Raw genomic sequence first — 26,216 nt, forward strand, 5'->3', positions numbered from 1 at the left:
ATTTGTTAGCACGGTTAACAATCAACCATGTCACATGACCTGACCACCCGACCCTCATCTGTTAGCACGGTTAACAATCACCCATGTCACATGGCTTGACCACCTGACCCTCATCAGATGAGGATCGGGTGGTCAGGCCTTATAATACTATGCAGAGGCGAAATCAGGATAGAAGGAAGCCTGTTCAAATTCCGTAATCTTAACACTACAGTGTGTGTGTGTGTGCGTGCGTGTGCGTGTGCGTGCGTGTGTTGTTGCGTGCGTGCGTGTGTGTGTGTGTGTGTGTGTGCATTTGTTTGGTTCTGTACATTATAGAGTTCTTCGCTAATATTTAGCCAAGCTCGCATGTGGTTGATATTTACGTGGCTTATCCCTGTTGTCAGCATCACATACAGAGCGATTTGATAATACCATATTAATAACAACAATAATAGAAATAGAGACATGTCAGATTTATAGATAAGTATATTGTATCCTTCACATATTTCTCCACTCATGCTTGCGATCCTGTCAAAGAAAAGTACAGGAAACCTGAGAAATAAGAATTATGGGTTTTCTTTCCTATTGTTCAAAGTGTTTCAAGTGCTACTTGTAGGTGAGTGAGTATATTACATGGCAATTCATCCTTATTTGAGAGAAACCCCTTGCATGTTGTAGGTTCTTGACATTTACTGCTTTGGTGAAACACATGATCACGGGTATTGTGCTGACAAGTAAAGATTCTGGGAGGCGAGTCAACGATCATTGGATTCTGGCCCGACTAAAGAAGGCAACTCAGCGTTGCGAACTGCGTCGTCTTCGCCGTGCCCCATATGCAGTGTTTAACCAAGTGAGAGTATAATATTGATACAATGTGCTATATCTGTTCACTTATTTGTTGTTTTTCAACGCAAGCACCATTCCAGCTACATCACAGTGGCCTGAGAAATGGACCTTTTTGGCCAGATCCCCATTTTACTGATTCAATCATGGACCCGAACCCCGGTATTACTGTATTGTAAACTTGACACGTGTTGAACGTACTTTCCAAATATTTCGGTGTAATGTATTTAATTTTTCATAGTCATGCTTCATACAAACAGGCCTAGTGGTTAAAGCGTTCGCTCGTCACGCCGAAGACCCGGGTTCGATTCCCGACATGGGTACAATGTGTGAAGCCCATTTATTGTGTCCCCCGCCGTGATATTGCTGGAATATTGCTAAAAGCGGCGTAAAACCATACTCACTCACTCACTCACTCATACAAACAGCAGAGTTCTAATGATTATTATAAGGGTGATGCTGCTTTTATTTTAGTGGATTGTCATTGTAACTGCACCAGTGAGAGGAACAAAACTGCCACAAAATGGACCTGTCTTCTTTCCTTTTTGTTCATCCTGAACATACTCACTGGCGTAGTGGTTGCAGTACTCGTCACACGCCGAACTTCGTCATCGAACCTTGAGAGCCAGAAAGAATGGAAGTCATTATTGGATGAGGTAACTTCTTCTTCTACTACTACTACTACTACTACTACTACTACTACTACTACTACTACTACTACTACTACTACTACTACTACTACTACTAATCAAATAAGGACATTTATCCATATCCATCCACGACGGATGTGATGGGTTTGACAGTCTTCATTCACTTCACTGCCTACTTTTACAACATCACGATCACAACCGCAAACCCAAGATAACATTGTTAACTTTAATGTCCTATTACACAAAATATGTTCGTCAGTGACAGATAGTTTGCTTATGTCTGTTGTTGTCTAGGTCTACGAAAGCATGTTGATGAATGGCGTTTCGACTACACACACGGAGCATGGTGAATACAAACTTAACAATATTGCCTAAAAATATCAACATCTGATGTCTAGTTCACGCCCTTTGACAAATTCGATATATATTCCTCCAAGAATTTAACTTTAATAGAGTATCACAAATTAAATTTATCATAAATATTTTAGAAAGGGCCCAATGCCAACCACGCACGGTCCTTCTTTCTGAAACATTTATCATGGCATCAATGAATTTCCAATTTTTCAAAGCAATAGTGAAACGGACAAGGCGTGGTATGTAACTGTATTAAGCAGGAACACTTACTGTCAGAATCTGTCGAAACTGATGTCTTCCCTAAGTGTGATTAAAGCTTATAGTTTCACTGTTATAAAACCCGATGTAGTGATGTACCATCCTTTACTGCTCACACGTTCTATATTTGAGCGTTGCATAAATTTGAGCGTAAAATGTATGAGGAAATAAATATGAGTATGTCGTTAATAGATCATCATTTGGTATCATTCGCCAACTACAATCCTTTAATAACGTACATCTTCCATCAACCTTCAGATGATGGGGATAATGGGGACGGCCATCCAGATCTGCAGTTTCTCAACCTGCTGAAACCAGTGGCACATATCTCTGGTCTTGACTTTGATATAGTGACTACGGGTATGCTATCTTCTACTATACAATTGATATAACCACTGACATTTTGTAATGCACTGTTTGTTATGTTTCGATGACATACGATTATACGTATGTATAATCTCATAAACGACGCATCTCACGGGGGAGCAAAGGCTAGTATTCTACAAAAAAACATTTTGTCTTACAAAAACGAATTTGATTAATTCAGGTCATTCGGCCAACCCTGATGGGTCAGACAGAAAACTCCTGTACAACGGGATGAGTTACGAGAACGGCTCCATCACAGTACCAGCAGCAGGAGTGTGCCACATCACAAGTCACGTAAAGTTCTACGTCGAGGACAACAGGAAGGATGACAAGCCACTCCAAACATTCCAGCAGCAGGTTGTCCGCTATAGCGCCTCCAGCAAGACACAGATCGTGTTGTTTGAGAATGCCGTGACTGAGTGTAAAGATGGCATCAATGACGGAGCTCACATGGAGTACCCGAGTGATGCTAGTGGACTGGCTCAGTTAGATGCTGGAGATAATGTCATAGTGAGGGTGTCTCATTTCGATCTCCTGCAACATGATAGAGACTGGCACTTTGCTGACATGTATCTTGTTTAACATGTTTATAGACCTTACCTGGGAATGGTTTCTGATTATACATGGTATAAGGATCCTGGACTCATTTCCTTTCGGGAAACCTATGATCTCCTTTCGCCCCGATTATTTTTCTACGTTTTCCAGCACTATGACAATGAGCAATGACAAGCCCATGAGTGCTGCAGCTTGAGGCGCTAGCGCTTGCCTAAGATGGTAAAACGTAGCTGTCGCGTAAAGAGGAAAGGAAAATATTGACAGGGCAGGTCACGATGACAGCATCTCAATTTGACAAACATGGATTTAAAACATGCACCTATATTTAGTTAGTTTGATATCATAAGCCATAGTTTAGTGCGCATGTTTCATTCATCGTAGATTATCCATAAATACCCTCAATTGCTCAATTGGTCGTATTGCAAGTGACGTTATCATTTCTTTTGTTCTATTAGTACAAATACGTTTTTGCGCATGAGAGTAATTTGGGTGTACGACAAATTTCAGGAGTGTCATTCTGATCAGTGAGACAAAATAAGACTTAAAACAAAGCTGTGATTCTGAAGTCTAGGGTAGTTATAGACTAGAGACAAAAGACACTGGATATCATAGTATTTTATACATATGTATGACATTAATATAAGATATGTATTTGTCTGTTATAAATCTGTTTTACTACAATATTTGTCATTTATTGTATTTCTCAAACTACATCTGTCTGACACGGGTGTATTTTATGTTGAAGTATGTTATTTGTACACATTGTATTGTAGTACACTTATTTAAGTAAACTTACGCTGTCTTCGCCTAACCAGACTGATATGTTCGGGTGTTATTTGTTGACACTTTCATCTACTTTATCAGATGTAGTTGTTTTACAAGTTTACAGTTAGAATGTGACCCACTTATGGGCCTCTCGTGACCATCAAACTATTTTGTTTAACAATTTGCTCCATACCTTCAACTACCTGTTCACACTGTTTATATTATGCTGCATATATGGACAAAGATAATATCAAATGCTCTTCTGTTCACAGATTGTTTAAAGAGGTATACCATGTAATAACACGATCATTTGAAATATTGTAACGATCAATCAGCAAATTTGTAGGAACATATCACCCGATTTCAACCAAATCAGACACGCTTTTCTGAGAGAGTACTACATGATTGTGACTAAGGGTTGAACCTGTCATTGTGAGTGATCTGCATGTTTATGCGATCCGGAATAACGTTCATTTATATTTTGTTTTAGAACCCCAACAGAAGTTATTTTTCCAAACTGATAAAATATAAACCTTAATCAAATAATAAGATATCAGAAATAAATGATAAACAACTTTTACCATATTATGATTTCAATAGAAATTATAAATTCACAAAAATATCACAGCCATGTATGAAACCTTTTCAATATACGTTCGGCATTTTAATATTTAAAAAATCATATTATTAATGTACTGCCTTCATATTTACCGTAGACAGGACTCAAACCAGGTATCAATAATTCATAATACTTATAATGCTTATCTGAACATCAGCATAGTCAGCCCAGGAAATACCTTGCTGTAACCTTACACATGCAATACAGGGAAGGTGTATTATAAACCACATATTCAGTTTCCTTGTGGGGCTACATACGTCATCTAACCTAGCAGTGAATTATAGAGATTACACACCACTCTAAACAGTGACAGCTTTACTATTTATATTCAAGATCAACACAATCTCTAAATATTCACTTTACAATTTCCCTACACGTAGGTTACGTATATATTACTTTTAATCCTTTATTTGTGAAACTTGAGAGACAGTGTCCTGCAAAAGAATCCCAAAGTCTCACCACTCACCACTCGCTCAGAAAGTACATACTGCACGGGAGACCCCAGGCGTCCGAATCAGTAGACGCCCCTGTCGGGCCTCGGCTCAATTATTTTTAAGGAATGGAGAGTTACTCGGACAATAACGTAGACACAATTCCACTGATATCGTTGTCACACGGACTCCTGATAGTGAACTGTATTTCACCACGTCATCCTCGTAATTCAAAGTATATTTTTAACTCTGACAGTTTATCTCCGGAACAAGGAAGGTAAACATATACTCCATATACTATGACTGGTGTGTCGGTTGTAGTTCAATGTTTAAGTAAATGGGCGTTTCTTACGTTCCGAGGAAAATCGTACGAATTATGAAATGTACCGATTAAATAATAGGATATGGGTGATGTGTGTTAATTTTTTCACAATGCACGAGCGCTTTTACCACAACTACTCCAGTGACGAAGAGTGAGTGTGAGTTAGTGAGTGAGATGGGTGTGACGCCGCCTTTAACAGTATTCCAGTTATATCACGGCGCGTCAGCTTAATGTGGGAGAACTGAGTGAGTGAGTTTGGTTTTACGCCGCTTTTAGCAATATTCCAGCAATATCACGGCGGGGGACACCAGAAATGGGCTTCACACATTGTACCCATGTCGGGATTCGAACCCGGGTCTTCGGCGTGACGAGCGAACGCTTTAACCACTAGGCTACCCGACCGCCCCTAATTCGGGAGAAAAGCCCCACGTGATACAGGTCCCAGACGTTTACCACTTCGGTGAAACCCACGAGCACGGGCATGGTGCTGACAAACCTAGAAACATAATCGGGGCGAACCGGGATCCGAACCCACAATCATAGGTTTCTGGCTTGCCCAAGGGACGCAACCCTGCACAGCGAATAGCGCCGCCTTAGACGACCGTGCCACCTGTGCCCCCCCCCCCTCCCCCCCCCCCCCCCCCCACTCCCCACGACCACCCCCACACACGGACGTTCTCCAAACCGAAAGGGCTTGCAGTGTTATAGAAGTCAATAAGCAGTGACATGCATGTGGTTAGGATTACATAGTTTGCACTCATACACACACACACACACACGCACGCACACTCACACATGAACTGTCGAATATCATCGATAATTTAAATTACAAATGAATACATGTATCCCACAGTGATATTGCTGGAATATTGCTAAAAGCGGCGTAAACCATACTCACTCACTCAGTACATGACCAACAGAAACTATTTCATCTTGCAAGTAAACTTTCAACTAAAAGTTTAAAAGAAATCGATCATAAAACTCCCCCTTAAGGAAATATTAATACATCAAACCCTAATGAAAGATATTTTTGTTTGATGTGTGGAAATCAATAATGAAAAAACATAACCTAGTGCAACATTATTCCCGATCCCTACGTTTCACTTCGGTGAATGCAAATTCCCAACTAGACTTTGGACAAATTAACTGTTAACTGATCAATTCAATAATCTTACTACATGTTTAATAATTAAACCGGTAGTTAGTTACTCGTGAGATAAATAACCACACTTGTGTTTGTGAAACATGGGCGCAGCAATGTGCATTGAGGATCACTAGGATTGTCGGTGTGGGAGGCCCAACTCAATTCCCGGCTCCAGTCACAGTACTGGAGTGACTTGGGCCTAGGCAGAGATAACTCTTATATCTTTTTTTTTGTGGAAAGTTTATAGATACTTTTATTTATATTATGTATCTACATTGAAATGATTTTGTGATATATGGTATGATATATTCCAGATATCAATATTCTGTTATTGCGGTCTATTATGTACATATACTGAACAACAAAAGTTCCAGTGACATTGAATAAGATTTAATGCAAAGTTATGTTTTTTACCAAATCTGAAACATTTTCGGTTTGTAAAAAATAAAAGACTCCTGTAGGTGTTCAAATGATTTAATATGCCATACTGACTTCAGAAAATGCGTGATTTCATATAAAAAAACATGAACATGCCAAAATGTCAATTTACAAATCAGTAGCGTGTGTGTCCAAGTCTGGTTGCGATGCAAGCAACACATCTTCGTCTCATGGAATGGACCAGGCGTCGCACAAAGTCCTGTGGGATATCTGTCCGTATCTGCTGTGTCATTTTCGAAGTTCCTGGAGTGTCTGTGGAACACGTGGTTGACGTCGTAGCCGCCGATCCATCTCATCCCACATGTGCTCGATTAGTGAGAGATCAGGGGAGCGAGCCTGGAAGGGGATGATATTCACGTTGTTTTGTTGAAGAGAAGTCGAGCAATATATGGCCGGGCGTTGTCATGTTGAAAGGTAATGCCTTGGCCATGACGGCGCAAACACGGTAGAGCAACAGCCGATGATCTCGTCGCGGTAGCGCTGTCCATTGAGATTTCCATCTACCACTATCAAAAGGGTCCTCTGTCTTGCTGTAATCCCACTCCATATCATAACGCTGCCGCCCCCGGAACAGATCTTCTTCCATGACACAATGATTGGCGTAACGTTCACCTCGACGTCGGAACTCTCGAATCCGCCAATCGCTGTGGTTGAGGTGAAAACGAGACTCGTCAGTGAATAGAACTTGTCCCTACTGAATGGCCGCCCAGCGTAGACGCTGTCTGCACCACTGTAGACGTGCTTGACGGTGGTTTCCTGTAAAAATGGGACGTCTGGCGGGTCGTCTGGCGACAATTCCAGCACATCTGAGGCGACGACGTACGGTTTGTGAAGATGTTCTTCGAAGGCCAGGGGTGCTTCTTGCAGTCACTGTTTCTGGCTGGAATCGATTTCGTAGGTGTGTTGTTCGAATCCAGTTGTTTTGTCGATTATTGGTTTCGCGTGGCCTGCCACTCCGAGGATGGTCTCTGACTGCATTCGTCTGTTGCCAACGTTGCCATAAACACCAAATGGTGTTTCTGTGGACGTTAAAATGCATCATCACGTTGACTCCATCGTGCTTTAAGCATACCAATGGCTCGTAGACGCTCATTTTCGGACAGGCGTGGCATTTCGTAATGTTGAATAATTGCGTAATTTTGTTGCTGTTGTCAGCACGATGCTCAACAATGGTATTGAAACTTCACTGGGCTTGCATAAAAGTCAACTTTTGCATGGAATGCATACTTTTCTGTAGCAGTTCTGTAGCAGTTTTCTGTGACTTGATTCCATACATGTACTACAATACTGAAAACCAAACTTTAGTTGTTTGAAACATACACTAAAATATTGGTGTCACAGGAACTTTTGTTGTTGAGTATACATTTTTCACATGGGGAATTGGCAAGGTCCCACTTTGCACTCACGAATTCTAAGAGCTTACGATTTGAGCATAACTGTGTCTATTGGTCTGAGGCAAACACCCTATTAACCTACACTTTGTGCCATCACTGATTTTCACTAATCCTTCATATAGTCTTCAGCGCTGAAAAACATTTTTCGTTCCATGGAATCCGTGTTGTTGGGAAATCAAGCCTTGACTTTTTACCTTTCTTCATCAATGGTTGTTTACGACATAGAATTGGTTGATAACACCAAGAGTAAAGGTTTCCTGCCAAACACGTCATAGATCGACTGTTTAATCCACGAGAACAGAGCGTCATGTCTCTCGTTGACAATAACAGTGGACGAAGACAGCAGCACCAGTCTTAGGCAAGTGATCGTGAATATCACCAGCCAAGTTTATCCCAGAGTCCTTGTCAACAGTGTCATACTTGATAGCTTATGCTGTTACATATCTGTTAGGACCGGCTCCGTGGTCTAGTGGTAGAGCGTCCGCCCGGAGGAGAGGAGAAGGTCCTGGGTTCGATTCCCGGTCGCGTCATACCAAAAGACGTTAAAAGATGGTACTTGTTGTCACCCTGTCTGGCGCTCGGCATTAAGGGGCTTTAACAAGCCGGTCGGCTCGGGGTCAGTATACTGTGTCTGAATGGGATATTCACGTTTAACTGCGGCATGGTATCTCAGTGTGCTAGCACTATAAATCGGCTTCAGTCCGGACTAGTACAAGCAACCACATGCATGCACGTCGCTATATAACTGCAATAATCTTGGACGCGACGTTAAACTCCATTTCATCTCATCTCACATATCTGTTAACCCCTATCCATTAAAAATTGCTTTCAATGGCGCTTCCGTTAATTACTCCCTTCCATAACCTTATAGTGGAACTGGTGAGCAAGTCTCTTAAATTATCATATTCTTAAATGATGGTCTTGTAGAGCTCGTTAACTATCACAAGGATCTGTGGAGGAGGGTTGGGTTAGACCGGATCCGTTGTATGTTGATGTGTACCAGCTGATATCCATTTCTTTCCCATCATGACAATCCTGGCTCCAATCCGCTCCATGATGAATTGGGTATTGAAGGCAAGTCGTCACAGGTTCTTCCACGCCCAATAGACATACAACGAGTCAACGAGCCAAGGGGCCAGATCAGCTTCAGCTTTGGCTAGAAAAATGGATGAAAGTTTGTTCTCGAATATATCACGTCCATGCTTCTGATTTCCATCTAGCCGAGGTTTAAAGTTCACGAAGCAGTAGCCCCATTGCCGATGCTGTGGCAACTGCTCATAGTCTGAGAAAATGGGATGTGTAGCTTAGAGAACACAAGCCAATGAAATTGAGAGCTTTGGCTAAAATTGCCTTGAACCGGGCTCTTGCCACAAGTGATAGTATCGGGCAAATATGTGTGTTTTGATGAGCTTTTAATCCACACAAGAATGTTCTGTACAAGAATAGTAAGCTTTCAAAAACGCATAATCCAGTGAAATATCCCCGCTGTGCATGTCACCTGTAGTGGTGACTTTGTTTTATATCAGTTCACGTATCCTCAAATGTCTCAAGAACGATGATGTATACATACTCCTGAGGAGGGTGGCTTCGCGTGCAGATGTGCTGATGAAATCCAGTGCTAAAACCAGATTTATCAGTATGGAAATGGTTATCTGTCGGCGTGTGTCAGGTTTCTAGAGCTCCCGGTTCATACCATAATGAATCAAGATCTTTTTATGACAAATCTATCTGTGGAATCAGGAAGTGTTTTTAATTCTATGCGATGTTGGTTTTGTTTAACACTGCATTTAGCTATAAGACAGCGATCGGTGTATAGACAATACAACCCAATGATTGACATAATAAGCATTGATCTACGTAACTTGAAGACGAAGGCATGCATGAACCAAGTCAGATAGCCTATACCGTTAGTCGCCTTTTAAGACAAGCATGGGTTGCTGAAGACCAATTGTAACCCAAATCTTTACTGGGGTGCTCTACATATTGCAGAAATGAACGCTCAGCCACTGTTGCTGGGATTCGACCCTCTAACGCCATACTATTTGTAGCTAGTACATGTTTCGGAAACGTAAACGTAATTGCATTGATGCTCCATTGATGGCCTTGATGCATTGATGGCCATTCTAGTCTGTAAGTTTCAGCTTCAATTACTCCACAGTATGGTTGGTTATAGTGCGGCGTAACGTCACGTGGCAGCTGCATGATGCCCGCCCTCATGCTGCATGTGTTGTAACAGACATTTTGAGGCAGTATAACCTTGCTGTACTGCCACGGCCAGCTGTTTCCCAAGACCTCTCCCAACAGAACATGTCTGGGATGAGTCAGCCCGACGCCTACGACAGGAACAGAACCGGTTTGTAACGCTAGCTCAGTTGGACCGATCTTTAGCTGATATTTGGAACAACATAACACAGGCTGTTTTCAGTCATCTGGTGTCTTCAATGCCACCTCAGGCGAATGATGAAAATATTATGTTGTTATTTTCAATATCATAACATTTACACCACTTTATATGCAGCCCAGTTACTTGTCTCCGTTGCTATACTTACTGTCGCCATATTGTCCGAGCTAAATAACACAAATTGAATTTGTTTTTGCGGTATCCCAAATGTGTAATGCCGCCAGTATAAGGAACTTGAAGACCGTTGTGGGTGGCGGGTAGCCTAGTGGTTAAAGCGTTCGCTCGTCACGCTTAAGACCCAGGTTCTATTCCTGACATGGGTACAATGTGTGAGGCCCAATCCTGGTGTCCCCCGCCGTGATATTGCTGTTTCTTGGCCCGTCGTCAAGTAATATGAGGGCATTGTCAAGTTACAGTAGCCCGCTTATTTCTGAGAATATGCGGGCGGTTTAATGATAATTATATCCATTTTCGCTATAAATTAAGATAACTCATTCAAAGAGCATGTCGGGAATTTCCTCATCGTGAATTCATTTCCTCATTGGGTAATCAGGAAGGTTGTATTCATACTACACGACAGAAAAACACCCATGTGTTTGCATTTTGTGTCGAGAGACTCTTCTTGTCTATTTCATTTGTCGAGTTTGAATTGTACACGGGCGAACTTCAAAGATGACACATGTAACTGTGAGTATGTTTCAGTCAACTATAGCCAACATTCCACGTTCTCTGTATATGAGCACCATTCAAGCTATAGCCTTTGTTGTCAATTTAGAGGTACAATGAAGTATGCTCCTTCTGTGAAGATTGTAAAGAGTCAAACGCTGTTTGATCGGGGTTACAACGTCTAGGCCCAGTAAAGCCTTCAAAACGTTTTATTATAGACATGTGGTTATTCCAAAATTGTCACAAATGACGTTTGATGAAATCACCTATATTGATTAGAACTATCTGTTCCCGTGCCATTTGTCACCCATGTCACATGGCCGGGTGGTCAGGCCATGTTTCATGGGTGATTGTTAACCGTGCTAACAGATGAGGGACGTGCGTGCGTGCGTGTGTGTGTGCGCATGTGGTTGATATTTACGTGGCTTATCCATGTTGTCAGCATCACATACAGAGCGATTTGATAATACCATATTAATAACAATAATAATAGAAATAGAGACATGTCAGATTTATATATAAGTATATTGTATCCTTCACATATTTCTCCACTCATGCTTGCGAACCTGTCAAAGAAAAGTACAGGAAACCTGAGAAGTAAGAATTATGGATTTTCTTTCCTATTGTTCAAAGTGTTTCAAGTGCTACTTGTAGGTGAGTGAGTATATTACAAGGCAATTCATCCTTATTTGAGAGAAACCCCTTGCGTGTTGTAGGTTCTTGACATTTACTGCTCTGGTGAAACACATGATCACGGGTATTGTGCTGACAAGTAAAGATTCTGGGAGGCGAGTCAACGATCATTGGATTCTGGCCCGACTAAAGAAGGCAACTCAGCGTTGCGAACTGCGTCGTCTTCGCCGTGCCCCATATGCAGTGTTTAACCAAGTGAGAGTATAATATTGATACAATGTGCTATATCTGTTCACTTATTTGTTGTTTTCTAACGCAAGCCCCATTCCAGCTACATCACAGTGGCCTGGCAAATGGACCTTTTTGGCCAGATCCCCATTTTACTGATTCAATCATGGACCCGAACCCCGGTATTATTGTATTGTAAACTTGACACGTGTTGAACGTACTTTCCAAATATTTCGGTGTAATGTATTTAATTCTTCATAGTCATGCTTCATACAAACATTTTGGGTTACTTTTAGCAGAGTTCTTATAAATATTATAAGGGTGCTGTTGCTTTTATTTTAGTGGATTGTAATTGTCAGTGCACCAGTGAGAGGAACAAAACTGCCACAAAATGGACCTGTCTTCTTTCATGTTTGTTCATCCTGAACATACTCACTGGCGTAGTGGTTGCAGCACTCGTCACACACCGAACTTTGTCATCGAACCTTGAGAGCCAGAATCTCACAGGATCAGAATGGAAGTCATTATTGGATGAGGTAACTACTACTACTACTACTACTACTACTACTACTACTACTGCTGCTACTTCTACTACTACTACTACTACTACTACTACTAATTAAATAAGGACATTTATCCATATCCATCCACGACGGATGTGATTGGTTTGACAGTCTTCATTCACTTCACTGCCTACTTTCACAACATCACGATCACAACCGCACACCCAAGATAACATTGTTAACTTTAATGTCCTTTTACACAAAATATGTTCGTCAGTGACAGATAGTTTGCTTATGTCTGTTGTTGTCTAGGTCTACGAAAGCATGTTGATGAATGGTGTTTCGACTACACACACGGAGCATGGTGAATACAAACTTAACAATATTGCCTGGAAATATCAACATCTGATGTCTAGTTCACGCCCTTTGACAAATTCGATATATATTCCTCCAAGAATTTAACTTTAATAGAGTATCACAAATTAAATTTATCATAAATATTTTAGAAAGGGCCCAATGCCAACCACGCACGGTCCTTCTTTCTGAAACATTTATCATGGCATCAATGAATTTCCAATTTTTCAAAGCAACAGTGAAACGGACAAGGCGTGGTATGTAACTGTATTAAGCAGGAACACTTACTGTCAGAATCTGTCGAAACTGATGTCTTCCTTAAGTGTGATTAAAGCTTATAGTTTCACTGTTATAAAACCCGATGTAGTGATGCACCATCCTTTACTGCTCACACGTTCTATATTTGAGCGTTGCATAAATTTGAGCGTAAAATGTATGAGGAAATAAATATGAGTATGTCGTTAATAGGTCATCATTTGGTACCATTCGCCAACTACAATCCTTTAATAACGTACATCTTCCATCAACCTTCAGATGATGGGGATAATGGGGACGACCATCCAGATCTGCAGTTTCTCAACCTGCTGAAACCAGTGGCACATTTCTCTGGTCTTAAATTTGATATAGTGACTACGGGTATGCTATCTTCTGCTATACAATTGATATAACCACTGACATTTTGTAATGCACTGTTTGTTATGTTTCGATGACACACGATTATACGTATGTATAATCTCATAAACAACGCATCTCACGGGGGAGCAAAAGCTAGTATTCTACAAAAACCCATTTTGTCTTACGAAAGCGATTTTGATTAATTCAGGTCATTGGACTCAGTTAAAAACATTAAGGAATTGGGCCAACCCTGATGGGTCATACAGAAAACTCCTGTACAACGGGATGAGTTACGAGAACGGCTCCATCACAGTACCAGCAGCAGGAGTGTACCATATCACAAGTCACGTCAAGTTCTACGTCGAGGACAACAGGAAGGATGACAAGCCACTCCAAACATTCCAGCACCAGGTTGTCCGCTATAGCGCCTCCAGCCAGACACAGGTCGTGTTGTTTGAGAATGCTGTGTCTGAGTGTAAAGATGGTATCAATGACGGAGCTCACCTGGAGTACCCGAGTGATGCTGGTGGACTGGCTCCGTTAGATGCTGGAGATCATGTGATGGTGAAGGTGTCCCACTTGCAGACGCTGAAGCATGATCGCGACTGGCACTATGTTGATATACATATTGTATACAGAGAAGTTTGAATGAAACCACCATCAGATATGCAGTACTGCACTTTTGAGTGTAAAGCCAGCTTTCCCGATCAATAGTGTGGCAGCTGGAATGTGGAATACATTCTTTGGTAAATAAGAGCAATGACAAGCCCATGAGTGCTGCAGCTGGAGGCGCTAGCGCTTGCCTGAGATGGAAAAACGTAGCTGTCGCGTAAAGAGGAAAGGAAAATATTGACCGTGCAGGTCACGATGACAGCATCTCAATTTGACAAACATGGATTCAAAATACATGCACCTACATTTAGTTAGCTTGATATCATAAGCCATAGTTTAGTGCGCATGTTTCATTTATGGTAGATTATCCATAAATACCCTCATTTGCTCAATTGGTCGTATTACAAGTGACGTTATCATTTCTTTTGTTCTATCATTACAAATACGTTTTCGCGCATGAGAGTAATTTGGGTGTCATTCTGATCAGTGAGACAAAATAAGACTTAAAACAAAGCTGTGATTCTGAAGTCTAGGGTAGTTATAGACTAGAGACAAAAGACACTGGATATCATAGTATTTTATACATATGTATGGCATTAATATAAGATATGTATGTGTCTGTTATAAATCTGTTTTACTGCAATATTTGTCATTTATTGTATGTCTCAAACTACATCTGTCTGACACGGGCGTATTTTATGTTGAAGCATGTTATTTGTACACATTGTATTGTAGTACACTTATTTAAGTAAACTTACGCTGTCTTCGCCTAACTAGATTGATATGTTCGGGTTTTATTTGTTGACACTCTCATCTACTTTATCAGATGTAGTTGTTTTACAAGTTTACAGTTAGAATGTGACCCACTTATGGGCCTCTCATGACCATCAAACTATTTTGTTTAACAATTTGCTCCCTACCTTCAACTACCTGTTCACACTGTTTATATTATGCTGCATATATGGACAAAGATAATATCAAATGCTCTTCTGTTCACAGATTGTTTAAAGAGGTATACCATGTAATAACACGATCATTTGAAATATTGTAACGATCAATCAACAAATTTGTAGGAACATATCACCCGATTTCAACCAAATCAGACACGCTTTTCTGAGAAAGTACTACATGACTGTGACTAAGGGTTGAACCTGTCATTGTGAGTGATCTGCATGTTTATGCGATCCGGAATAACGTTCATTTATATTTTGTTTTAGAACCTCAACAGAAGTTATTTTTCCAAACTGATAAAATATAAACCTTAATCAAATAATAAGATATCAGAAATAAATGATAAACATACTCTTTTATTTTTACCATATCATGATAACAGTGTTTAAATAGAAATTATAAATTCACAAAAATATCACAGCCATGTATGAAACCTTTTCAATATACGTTCGGCATTTTAATATTTAAAAAATCATATTATTAATGTACTGCCTTCATATTTACTGTAGACAGGACTCAAACCAGGTTTGAATAATTCATTATACTTATAATGCTTATCTGAGCATCTGCATAGTCAGCGCAGGAAATACCTTGCTGTAACCTTACACATGCAATACAGGGAAGGTGTATTATAAACCACATATTCAGTTTCCTTGTGGTGCGACATACGTTATCTAACCTAGCAGTGAATTATAGAGATTACACACCACGCTAAACAGCGACAGCTTTACCATTTATATTCAAGTCCAATACATTCTCTAAATATTCACTTTACAATTTCCCTACACGTAGGTTACGTATATATTACTTTTAATCCTTCATTTGTGAAACTTGAGAGACAGTGTCCTGCAAAAGAATCCTAATGTCTCACCACTCACCACTCGCTCAGAAAGTACATACAGCAAAGGTGACCCCAGGCGTCCGAATCAGTAGACGCTCCTGTCGGGCCTCGGCTCAATTATTTTTAAGGAATGGAGAGTTACTCGGACAATAACGTAGACACATTTCCACCGATATCGGTGTCACACGGACTCCTGATAGTGAACTGTATTTCACCACGTCATCCTCGTAATTCAAAGTATATTTTTATCTCTGACAGTTTATCTCCGGAACAAGGAAGGTAAACATATACTCCATATACTATGACTGGCGTGTCGGTTGTAGTTCAATGTTTCAGTAAATGGGCGTTTCTTACGTTCCGAGGAAAATCGTACGAATTATGAAATGTACCGATTAAATAATAGGATATGGGTAATGTGTGTTAATTTTTTCACAATGCACGAGCGCTTTAACCACACCTACTCCAGTGACGAAGAGTGAGTGTGAGTTAGTGAGTGAGATGGGTGTGACGCCACCTTTAACAGTATTCCAGTTATATCACGGCGTGTCAGCTTAATGTGGGAGAATTGAGTGAGTGAGTGAGTTTGGTTTTACGCCGCTTTTAGCAATATTCCAGCAATTTCACGGCGGGGGACACCAGAAATGGGCTTCACACATTGTACCCATGTCGGGATTCGAACCCGGGTCTTCGGCGTGACGAGCGAACGCTTTAACCACTAGGCTACCCGACCGCCCCTAATTCGGGAGAAAGGCCCCAAGTGATGCAGGTCCCAGACGTTTACCACTTCGGTGAAACCCACGAACACGGGTATGGTGCTGACAAACCTAGAAACATAATCGGGGCGAAACGGGACTCGAACCAACAATCATAGGTTTCTGGCGTGCCCAAGGGACGCAACCCTGCACAGCGAATCGCGGCGCCTTAGACAACTGGGCCATATATACATACATATATTAATACATCAAACCCTAATGAAAGATATTTTTGTTTGATGTGTGGAAATCAATAATGAAAAAACATAACCTAGTTCAACATTATTCCCGATCCATACGTTTCACTTCGGTGAATGCACATTCCCATCTCGACTTTGGACAAAGTTACCGTTAACTGATCAATTCAATTATCTTACTACATGCTTAATAATTAAACCGGTAGTTAGTTACTCGTGAGATAAATAACCACACTTGTGTTTGTGAAACATGGGCGCAGCAATGTGCATTGAGGATCACTAGGATTGCCTGTGTGGGAGGCCCAACTCAATTCCCGGCTCCAGTCACAGTACTGGAGTGACTTGGGCCTAGGCAGAGATAACTCTTGTGTGTTTTGAGTCTAGGCTCAGAGCACTCAACCCTCGAAGGCCCAAATGACTCCCCCCGGCTCAAATCCCCCTATGAGTTCAAATGTCCACGTTTGATGGTGTGTTCTGGTATGTTTGTGATTGAATTTAAAAATGTGGGTGGTGGTGTAGGTTTCATGTGTTGCATGAATGTCACATGTGCCCACCCCCAATTTATGAACTGCCCTGTAAATGTTTTCACGACTTAAAGGGTCTGTATCGTAATACATATTCATTTGTCTATTCTTTAAAAACTTACGACGAAAAAACCCGAACATTTTTTCATAAGAAATATCTGATGAAACCTATTTGATAGTGATTCAGAGATACATGTTTGTGATACAGTCGGAATGGAAGAATGGACTCTGCATTAAGGTGAGATTTGTTATGATTATGGAAACGATTTTGTTGTTTATATTTAAGAAATGGTATAAAAAGTTGCTGAACCATAAAAATTTTTGCTTTGTTTTTGGAAAGTTTATAGATACTTTTATTTATATTATGTATCTACATTGAAATGATTTTGTGATATATGGTATGATATATTCCAGATATCAATATTCTGTTATTGCGGTCTATTATGTACATATACTGAACAACAAAAGTTCCAGTGACATTGAATAAGATTTAATGCAAAGTTATGTTTTTTACCAAATCTGAAACATTTTCGGTTTGCAAAAGATAAAAGACTCCTGTAAGTGTTCAAATGGTTTTATTTGCCATACTGACTTCAGAAAATGCCTGATTTCATATAAAAAAACATGAACATGCCAAAATGTCAATTTACAAATCAGTAGCGTGTGTGTCCAAGTCTGGTTGCGATGCAAGCAACACATCTTCGTCTCATGGAATGGACCAGGCGTCGCACAAAGTCCTGTGGGATATCTGTCCGTATCTGCTGGAGCATGTTTCGAAGTTCCTGGAGTGTCTGTGGAAGACGTGGTTGACGTCGTAGCCGCCGATCCATCTCATCCCACATGTGCTCGATTAGTGAGAGATCAGGGGAGCGAGCCGGGAAGGGGATGATATTCACGTTGTTTTGTTGAAGAGAATCCTGAACAAGTCGATCAATATATGGCCGGGCGTTGTCATGTTGAAAGGTAATGCCTTGGCCATGACGGCGCAAACACGGTAGAGCAATAGTCGATGATCTCGTCGCGGTAGCGCTGTCCATTGAGATTTCCATCTACCACTATCAAAAGGGTCCTCTGTCTCGCTGTAATCCCACCCCATATCATAACGCTGCCACCCCCGGAACCGATCTTCTTCCATGACACAATGATTGGCGTAACGTTCACCTCGACGTCGGTACTCTCGAATCCGTCCATCGCTGTGGTTGAGGTGAAAACGAGACTCGTCAGTGAATAGAACTTGTCCCTACTGAATGGCCGTCCAGCGTAGACGCTGTCTGCACCACTGTAGATGTGCTTGACGGTGGTTTCCTGTCAAAATGGGTCGTCTGGCGGGTCGTCTGGCGACAATTCCAGCACATCTGAGGCGACGACGTACGGTTTGTGAAGATATTCTTCGAAGGCCTCGTATACTTCTTGCAGTCACTGTTACTGGCTGGAATCGATTTCGTAGGTGTGTTGTTCGAATCCAGTTGTTTTGTCGATTATTGGTTTCGCGTGGCCTGCCACTCCGAGGATGGTCTCTGACTGCATTCGTCTGTTGCCAACGTTGCCATAAACACCAAATGGTGTTTCTGTGGACGTTAAAATGCATCATCACGTTGACTCCATCCTGCTTTAAGCATACCAATGGCTCGCAGACGTTCATTTTCGGACAGGCGTGGCATTTCGTAATGTTGAATAATTGCGTAATTTTGTTGTTTTTTCTGAGTGGTTGTGGTTTAGCACGATGCTAAACAATGCGTATGGAATCCCGTGAACGCACATGTTTTATACCCGTTCTTGGATATTGAAACTTCATGGGGCTTGCATAAAAGTCAACTTTTGCATGGAATGCATACTTTTCTGTAGCAGTTGTGTTTTTGTGACTTGATTCCATACATGTACTACAATACTGAAAACCAAACTTTAGTTGTTTAAAACATACACTAAAATATTGGTGTCACAGGAACTTTTGTTGTTGAGTATACATTTTTCACATGGGGAATTGGCAAGGTCCCACTTTGCACTCACGAATTCTAAGAGCTTACGATTTGAGCATAACTGTGTCTATTGGTCTGAGGTAAACACCCTATTAACCTACACTTTGTGCCATCACTGATTTTCAGGAATCCTTCATATAGTTTTCAGCGCTGAAAAACATTTTTCGTTCCATGGAATCCGTGTTGTTGGGAAATCAAGCCTCGACTTTTTACCTTTCTTCATCAATGGTTGTTTACGACATAGAATTGGTTGATAACACCAAGAGTAAAGGTTTCTTGCCAAACACGTCATAGATCGACTGTTTTATCCATGAGAACAGAGCGTCATGTCTCTCGTTGACAATAACAGTGGACGAAGACAGCAGCACCAATCTTAGACAAGGGATCGTGAATATCACCAGCCCAGTTTATCCCAGAGTCCTTGTCAACAGTGTCATACTTGATAGCTTATGCTGTTACATATCTGTTGGAGGACCGGCTCCGAGGTTTAGTGGTAGAGCGTCCGCCCGGAGGAGAGCAGAAGGTCCTGGGTTCGATTCCCGGTCGCGTCATACCAAAAGACGTTAAAAGATGGTACTTGTTGTCACCCTGTCTGGCGCTCGGCATTAAGGGGCTTTAACAAGCCGGTCGGCTCGGAGTCAGTATACTGTGTCTAAGTGGGGTATTCACGTTTAACTGCGGCATGGTATCTCAGTGTGCTAGCACTCACGTTTAACTGCGGCATGGTATCTCAGTGTGCTAGCACTATAAATCGGCTTCAGTCCGGACTAGTACAAGCGACCACACATGCATGCACGTCGCTATATAAGTGCAATAATATTGGACGCGAAGTTAAACTCCATTTCACCTCACCTCACATATCTGTTAACCCCTATCCATTAAAAATTGCTTTCAATGGCGCTTCCGTTAATTACTCCCTTCCATAACCATATAGTGGAACTGGTGAGCAAGTCTCTTAAATTATCATATTCTTAAATGATGGTCTTGTAGAGCTCGTTAACTATCACAAGGATCTGTGGAGGAGGGTTGGGGTAGACCAGATCCGTTGTTTGTTGATGTGTACCAGCTGATATCCATTTCTTTCCCATCATGACAATCCTGGCTCCAATCTGCTCCATGATGAATTGGGTATTGGAGGCAAGTCGTCACAGGTTCTTCCACGCCCAATAAACATACAACGAGTCAACGAGCCAAGGGGCCAGATCAGCCTTAGCTTTGGCTAGAAAAATGGATGAAAGTTTGTTCTCGAATATATCACGTCCATGCTTCTGACAAATCTATCTGTGGAATCAGGAAGTGTTTTTAATTCTATGCTATGTTGGGTTTTTTTAACACTGCATTTAGCTATAAGACAGCGATCGGTGTACAGACAAGACAACCCAGTGATTGACATAATTAGCATTGATCTACGTAATTGGGAGACAAAGGCATGCATGAACCAAGTCAGCGAGCCTATCCCGTTAGTCGCCTTTTAAGACAAGCATGGGTTGCTGAAGACCAATTGTAACCCAAATCTTCACAGGGATTTATGTGCTGTACATATTGCAGAAAAGAACGCTCAGCCACTGTTGCTGGGATTCGACCCTCCAACACCATACTATTTGTCGCTTGTAGATGTTTCGGAAACGTAAACGTAATTGCATTGATGCTCCATTGGTGGCCATTCTAGTCTGTAAGTTTCAGCTTCAATTTCTCCACAGTATGGTTGGTTTTAGTGCAGCGTAACGTCACGTGGCAGCTGCATGATGCCCGCCCTCATGCTGCACGTGTTGTTACAGACATTTTGAGGCAGTATAACCTTGCTGTACTGCCACGGCCAGCTGTTTCCCAAGACCTCTCCCAACAGAACATGTCTGGGATGAGTCAGCCCGACGCCTACGACAGGATCAGAACCGGTTTGTAACGCTAGCTCAGTTGGGCCGATCTTTAGCTGATATTTGGAACTACATAAAACAGGCTGTTTTCAGTCATCTGGTGTCTTCAATGCCACCTCAGGCGAATGATGAAACTATTATGTTGTTATTTTCAATATCATTACATTTACACCACTATATATGCAGCCAAGTTACTTGTCTCCGTTGCTATACTTACTGTCGCCATATTGTCCGAGCTAAATAACACAAATTGAATTTGTTTTTGCGGTATCCCAAATGTATAATGCCGCCAGTATAAGGAACTTGAAGACCGTTGTGGGTGGCGGGTAGCCTAGTGGTTAGAGCGTTCGCTCGTCACGCTTAAGACCCAGGTTCTATTCCTGACATGGGTACAATGTGTGAGGCCCAATCCTGGTGTCCCCCGCCGTGATATTGCTGTTTCTTGGCCCGTCGTCAAGTAATATGTGGGCATTGTCAAGTTACAGTATGCGGGCGGTTTAATGATAATTATATCCATTTTCGCTATAAATTAAGATAACTCATTCAAAGAGCATGTCGGGAATTTCCTCATCGTGAATTCATTTCCTCATTGGGTAATCAGGAAGGTTGTATTCATACTACATGACAGAAAAACACCCATGTGTTTGCATTTTGTGTCGAGAGACTCTTCTTGTCTATTTCATTTGTCGAGTTTGAATTGCACACGGGCGAACTTCAAAGATGACACATGTAACTGTGAGTATGTTTCAGTCAACTATAGCCAACATTCCACGTTCTCTGTATATGAGCACTATTCCAGCTATAGCCTTTGTTGTCAATTTAGAGGTACAATGAAGTATGCTCCTTCTGTGAAGATTGTAAAGAGTCAAACGTTGTTTGATCGGGGTTACAACGTCTAGGCCCAGTAAAGCCTTCAAAACGTTTTATTATAGACATGTGGTTATTCCAAAATTGACACAAATGACGTTTGATGAGAACTATCTGTTCCCGTGCCATTTGTCACCCATGTCACATGGCCTGACCACCCGACCCTCATTTGTTAGCACGGTTAACAATCAACCATGTCACATGACCTGACCACCCGACCCTCATCTGTTAGCACGGTTAACAATCACCCATGTCACATGGCCTGACCACCTGACCCTCATCAGATGAGGATCGGGTGGTCAGGCCTTATAATACTATGCAGAGGCGAAATCAGGATAGAAGGAAGCCTGTTCAAAGTCCGTAATCTTAACACTACAGTGTGTGTGTGTGTGTGCGTGTGTGCGTGTGTGCGTGCGTGCGTGTGCGTGCGTGTGTTCGTGCGTGCGTGCGTGCGTGCGTGCGTGTGTGTGTGTGTGTGTGTGTGTGTGTGTGTGTGTGTGTGTGTGTGTGTGTGTGTGTGCATTTGTTTGGTTCTGTACATTATAGAGTTCTTCGCTAATATTTAGCCAAGCTCGCATGTGGTTGATATTTACGTGGCTTATCCCTGTTGTCAGCATCACATACAGAGCGATTTGATAATACCATATTAATAACAATAATAATAGAAATAGAGACATGTCAGATTTATAGATAAGTATATTGTATCCTTCACATATTTCTCCACTCATGCTTGCGATCCTGTCAAAGAAAAGTACAGGAAACCTGAGAAATAAGAATTATGGGTTTTCTTTCCTATTGTTCAAAGTGTTTCAAGTGCTACTTGTAGGTGAGTGAGTATATTACATGTCAATGCATCCTTATTTGAGAGAAACCCCTTGCGTGTTGTAGGTTCTTGACATTAACTGCGTTGGTGAAACACATGATCACGGGTATTGTGCTGACAAGTAAAGATTCTGGGAGGCGAGTCAACGATCATTGGATTCTGGCCCGACTAAAGAAGGCAACTCAGCGTTGCGAACTGCGTCGTCTTCGCCGTGCCCCATATGCAGTGTTTAACCAAGTGAGAGTATAATATTGATACAATGTGCTATATCTGTTCACTTATTTGTTGTTTTTCAACGCAAGCACCATTCCAGCTATATCACAGTGGCCTGAGAAATGGACCTTTTTGGCCAGATCCCCATTTTACTGATTCAATCATGGACCCGAACCCCGGTATTACTGTATTGTAAACTTGACACGTGTTGAACGTACTTTCCAAATATTTCGGTGTAATGTATTTAATTCTTCATAGTCATGCTTCATACAAACAGGCCTAGTGGTTAAAGCGTTCGCTCGTCACGCCGAAGACCCGGGTTCGATTCCCGACATGGGTACAATGTGTGAAGCCCATTTCTGGTGTCCCCCGCCGTGATATTGCTGGAATATTGCTAAAAGCGGCGTAAAACCATACTCACTCACTCACTCACCCACACAAACAGCAGAGTTCTAATGATTATTATAAGGGTGATGCTGCTTTTATTTTAGTGGATTGTAATTGTCAGTGCACCAGTGAGAGGAACAAAACTGCCACAAAATGGACCTGTCTTCTTTCCTTTTTGTTCATCCTGAACATACTCACTGGCGTAGTGGTTGCAGTACTCGTCACACGCCGAACTTCGTCATCGAACCTTGAGAGCCAGAAAGAATGGAAGTCATTATTGGATGAGGTAACTTCTTCTTCTACTACTACTACTACTACTACTACTACTACTACTACTACTACTACTACTACTACTACTACTACTACTTCTACTAATCAAATAAGGACATTTATCCATATCCATCCACGACGGATGTGATGGGTTTGACAGTCTTCATTCACTTCACTGCCTACTTTCACAACATCACGATCACAACCGCAAACCCAAGATAACATTGTTAACTTTAATGTCCTTTTACACAAAATATGTTCGTCAGTGACAGATAGTTTGCTTATGTCTGTTGTTGTCTAGGTCTACGAAAGCATGTTGATGAATGGTGTTTCGACTACACACACGGAGCATGGTGAATACAAACTTAACAATATTGCCTGAAAATATCAACATCTGATGTCTAGTTCACGCCCTTTGACAAATTCGATATATATTCCTCCAAGAATTTAACTTTAATAGAGTATCACAAATTAAATTTATCATAAATATTTTAGAAAGGGCCCAATGCCAACCACGCACGGTCCTTCTTTCTGAAACATTTATCATGGCATCAATGAATTTCCAATTTTTCAAAGCAATAGTGAAACGGACAAGGCGTGGTATGTATCTGTATTAAGCAGGAACACTTACTGTCAGAATCTGTCGAAACTGATGTCTTCCTTAAGTGTGATTAAAGCTTATAGTTTCACTGTTATAAAACCTGATGTAGTGATGCACCATCCTTTACTGCTCACACGTTCTATATTTGAGCGTTGCATAAATTTGAGCGTAAAATGTATGAGGAAATAAATATGAGTATGTCGTTAATAGATTCATCATTTGGTATCATTCGCTAACTACAATCCTTTAATAACGTACATCTTCCATCAACCTTCAGATGATGGGGATAATGGGGACGGCCATCCAGATCTGCAGTTTCTCAACCTGCTGAAACCAGTGGCACATTTCTCTGGTCTTGACTTTGATGTAGCCTGACCACCCGATCCCGTTAGTCGCCTTTTACGACAAGCATTGTCACCTTTTACGGCCAGCATGGGTTGCTGAGGACCTATTCTATCCCGGAATCTTCACGGGTCTTTGAAAGCAATAATTAAACGGACTAGGAATGGAATGTAGCCTAGAATTTGTTTATTTTCGGATTATAGTGTATATTTTCACTGTTATGAAACCTAATGAACTCATTTACCATATTTATCTGCTCACACTTTCTATGTTCCACCCTTGCATATACATGTAATTAATCATACTTATGCAATGGATCATCCTTGGGTGTAATTAGAGAGCTACAAATCTTTTAATATCATTTTCCATCAACCTTTAGATAATGAGGATAATGGGGACGTCCATCCAGATCTGCAGTTTCTCAACCTGCTGAAACCAGTGGTACATTTCTCTGGTCTTGACTTTGATGTAGTGACTACGGGTATGCTATCTTCTACTATACAATTGATATAACCACTGACATTTTGTAATGCACTGTTTGTTATGTTTCGATGACACACGATTATACGTATGTATAATCTCATAAACGACGCATCTCACGGGGGAGCAAAAGCTAGTATTCTACAAAAACCCATTTTGTCTTACAAAAACGAATTTGATTAATTCAGGTCATTGGGCCAACCCTGATGGGTCAGACAGAAAACTCCTGTACAACGGGATGAGTTACGAGAACGGCTCCATCACAGTACCAGCAGCAGGAGTGTACCACATCACAAGTCACGTAAAGTTCAACGTCGAGGACAACAGGAAGGATGACAAGCCACTCCAAACATTCCAGCACCAGGTTGTCCGCTATAGCGCCTCCAGCCAGACACATATCGTGTTGTTTGAGAATGCCGTGACTGAGTGTAAAGATGGCATCAATGACGGAGCTCACCTGGAGTACCCGAGTGATGCTGGTGGACTGGCACAGTTAGATGCTGGAGATCATGTGATGGTGAAGGTGTCCAACTTGCAGACGCTGAAGCATGATCGCGACTGGCACTATGTTGATATACATATTGTATAAAGAGAAGTTTGAATGAAACCACCATTAGATATGCAGTATTGCACTATTGAGTATAAAGCCAGCTTTCCCGATCAATAGTGTGGCAGCTGGAATGTGGAATACATTCTTTGGTAAATAAGAGCAATGACAAGCCCGTGAGTGCTGCAGCTTGAGGCGCTAGCGCTTGCCTGAGATGGAAACACGTAGCTGTCGCGTAAAGAGGAAAGGAAAATATTGACAGTGCAGGTCACGATGACAGCATCTCAATTTGACAAACATGGATTCAAAATACATGCACCTACATTTAGTTAGCTTGATATCATAAGCCATAGTTTAGTGCGCATGTTTCATTCATCGTAGATTATCCATAAATACCCTCATTTGCTCAATTGGTCGTACTGCAAGTGACGTTATCATTTC

At 41.4% G+C, this 26,216-nt stretch overlaps 2 protein-coding genes and 1 pseudogene across 2 annotated transcripts; all 3 read left to right on the top strand.

The window, feature by feature from the left end:
• Positions 1-775: 775 nt before the first annotated feature.
• LOC139462078 (uncharacterized) lies at positions 776-3,148 on the top strand. Its single transcript, XM_071243579.1, has 5 exons — positions 776-829; positions 1,297-1,478; positions 1,767-1,818; positions 2,343-2,444; positions 2,632-3,148. Coding segments are annotated over exons 1-5 (738 nt in total). The 5' UTR covers positions 776-828; the 3' UTR covers positions 3,033-3,148.
• An 8,615-nt stretch (positions 3,149-11,763) lies between these two features.
• Positions 11,764-14,166, top strand: LOC139461654 (uncharacterized; annotated as a pseudogene).
• A 7,054-nt stretch (positions 14,167-21,220) lies between these two features.
• LOC139461655 (uncharacterized) lies at positions 21,221-25,939 on the top strand. The gene is made up of 5 exons (XM_071243115.1): positions 21,221-21,266; positions 23,640-23,821; positions 24,107-24,158; positions 25,128-25,229; positions 25,417-25,939. The coding sequence occupies exons 1-5, from the start codon at positions 21,221-21,223 to the stop codon at positions 25,815-25,817; spliced, it is 783 nt and encodes a 260-aa protein (XP_071099216.1). The 3' UTR covers positions 25,818-25,939.
• The last annotated feature ends 277 nt before the right edge of the window (positions 25,940-26,216 follow it).

The sequence above is a fragment of the Haliotis cracherodii genome, unplaced genomic scaffold (assembly GCF_022045235.1).
Source record: "Haliotis cracherodii isolate W230 unplaced genomic scaffold, xgHalCrac1.p SCAF_15, whole genome shotgun sequence".
Classification (NCBI taxonomy): Eukaryota; Metazoa; Mollusca; class Gastropoda; order Lepetellida; family Haliotidae; genus Haliotis; species Haliotis cracherodii.

Excerpts from the sequence above, each read along its gene's own strand:
- LOC139462078 (XM_071243579.1), top strand. Across the intron at positions 1,479-1,766 it reads GGAAGTCATTATTGGATGAG|GTCTACGAAAGCATGTTGAT; the intron begins GTAACTTCTTCT and ends GTTGTTGTCTAG. Across the intron at positions 1,819-2,342 it reads GACTACACACACGGAGCATG|ATGATGGGGATAATGGGGAC; the intron begins GTGAATACAAAC and ends ATCAACCTTCAG.
- LOC139461655 (XM_071243115.1), top strand. The coding sequence starts at position 21,221 with ATGTCTGGGATGAGTCAGCCCGACGCCTACGACAGGATCAGAACCG. Across the intron at positions 21,267-23,639 it reads CTACGACAGGATCAGAACCG|TGGATTGTAATTGTCAGTGC; the intron begins GTTTGTAACGCT and ends CTTTTATTTTAG. Across the intron at positions 24,159-25,127 it reads GACTACACACACGGAGCATG|ATAATGAGGATAATGGGGAC; the intron begins GTGAATACAAAC and ends ATCAACCTTTAG.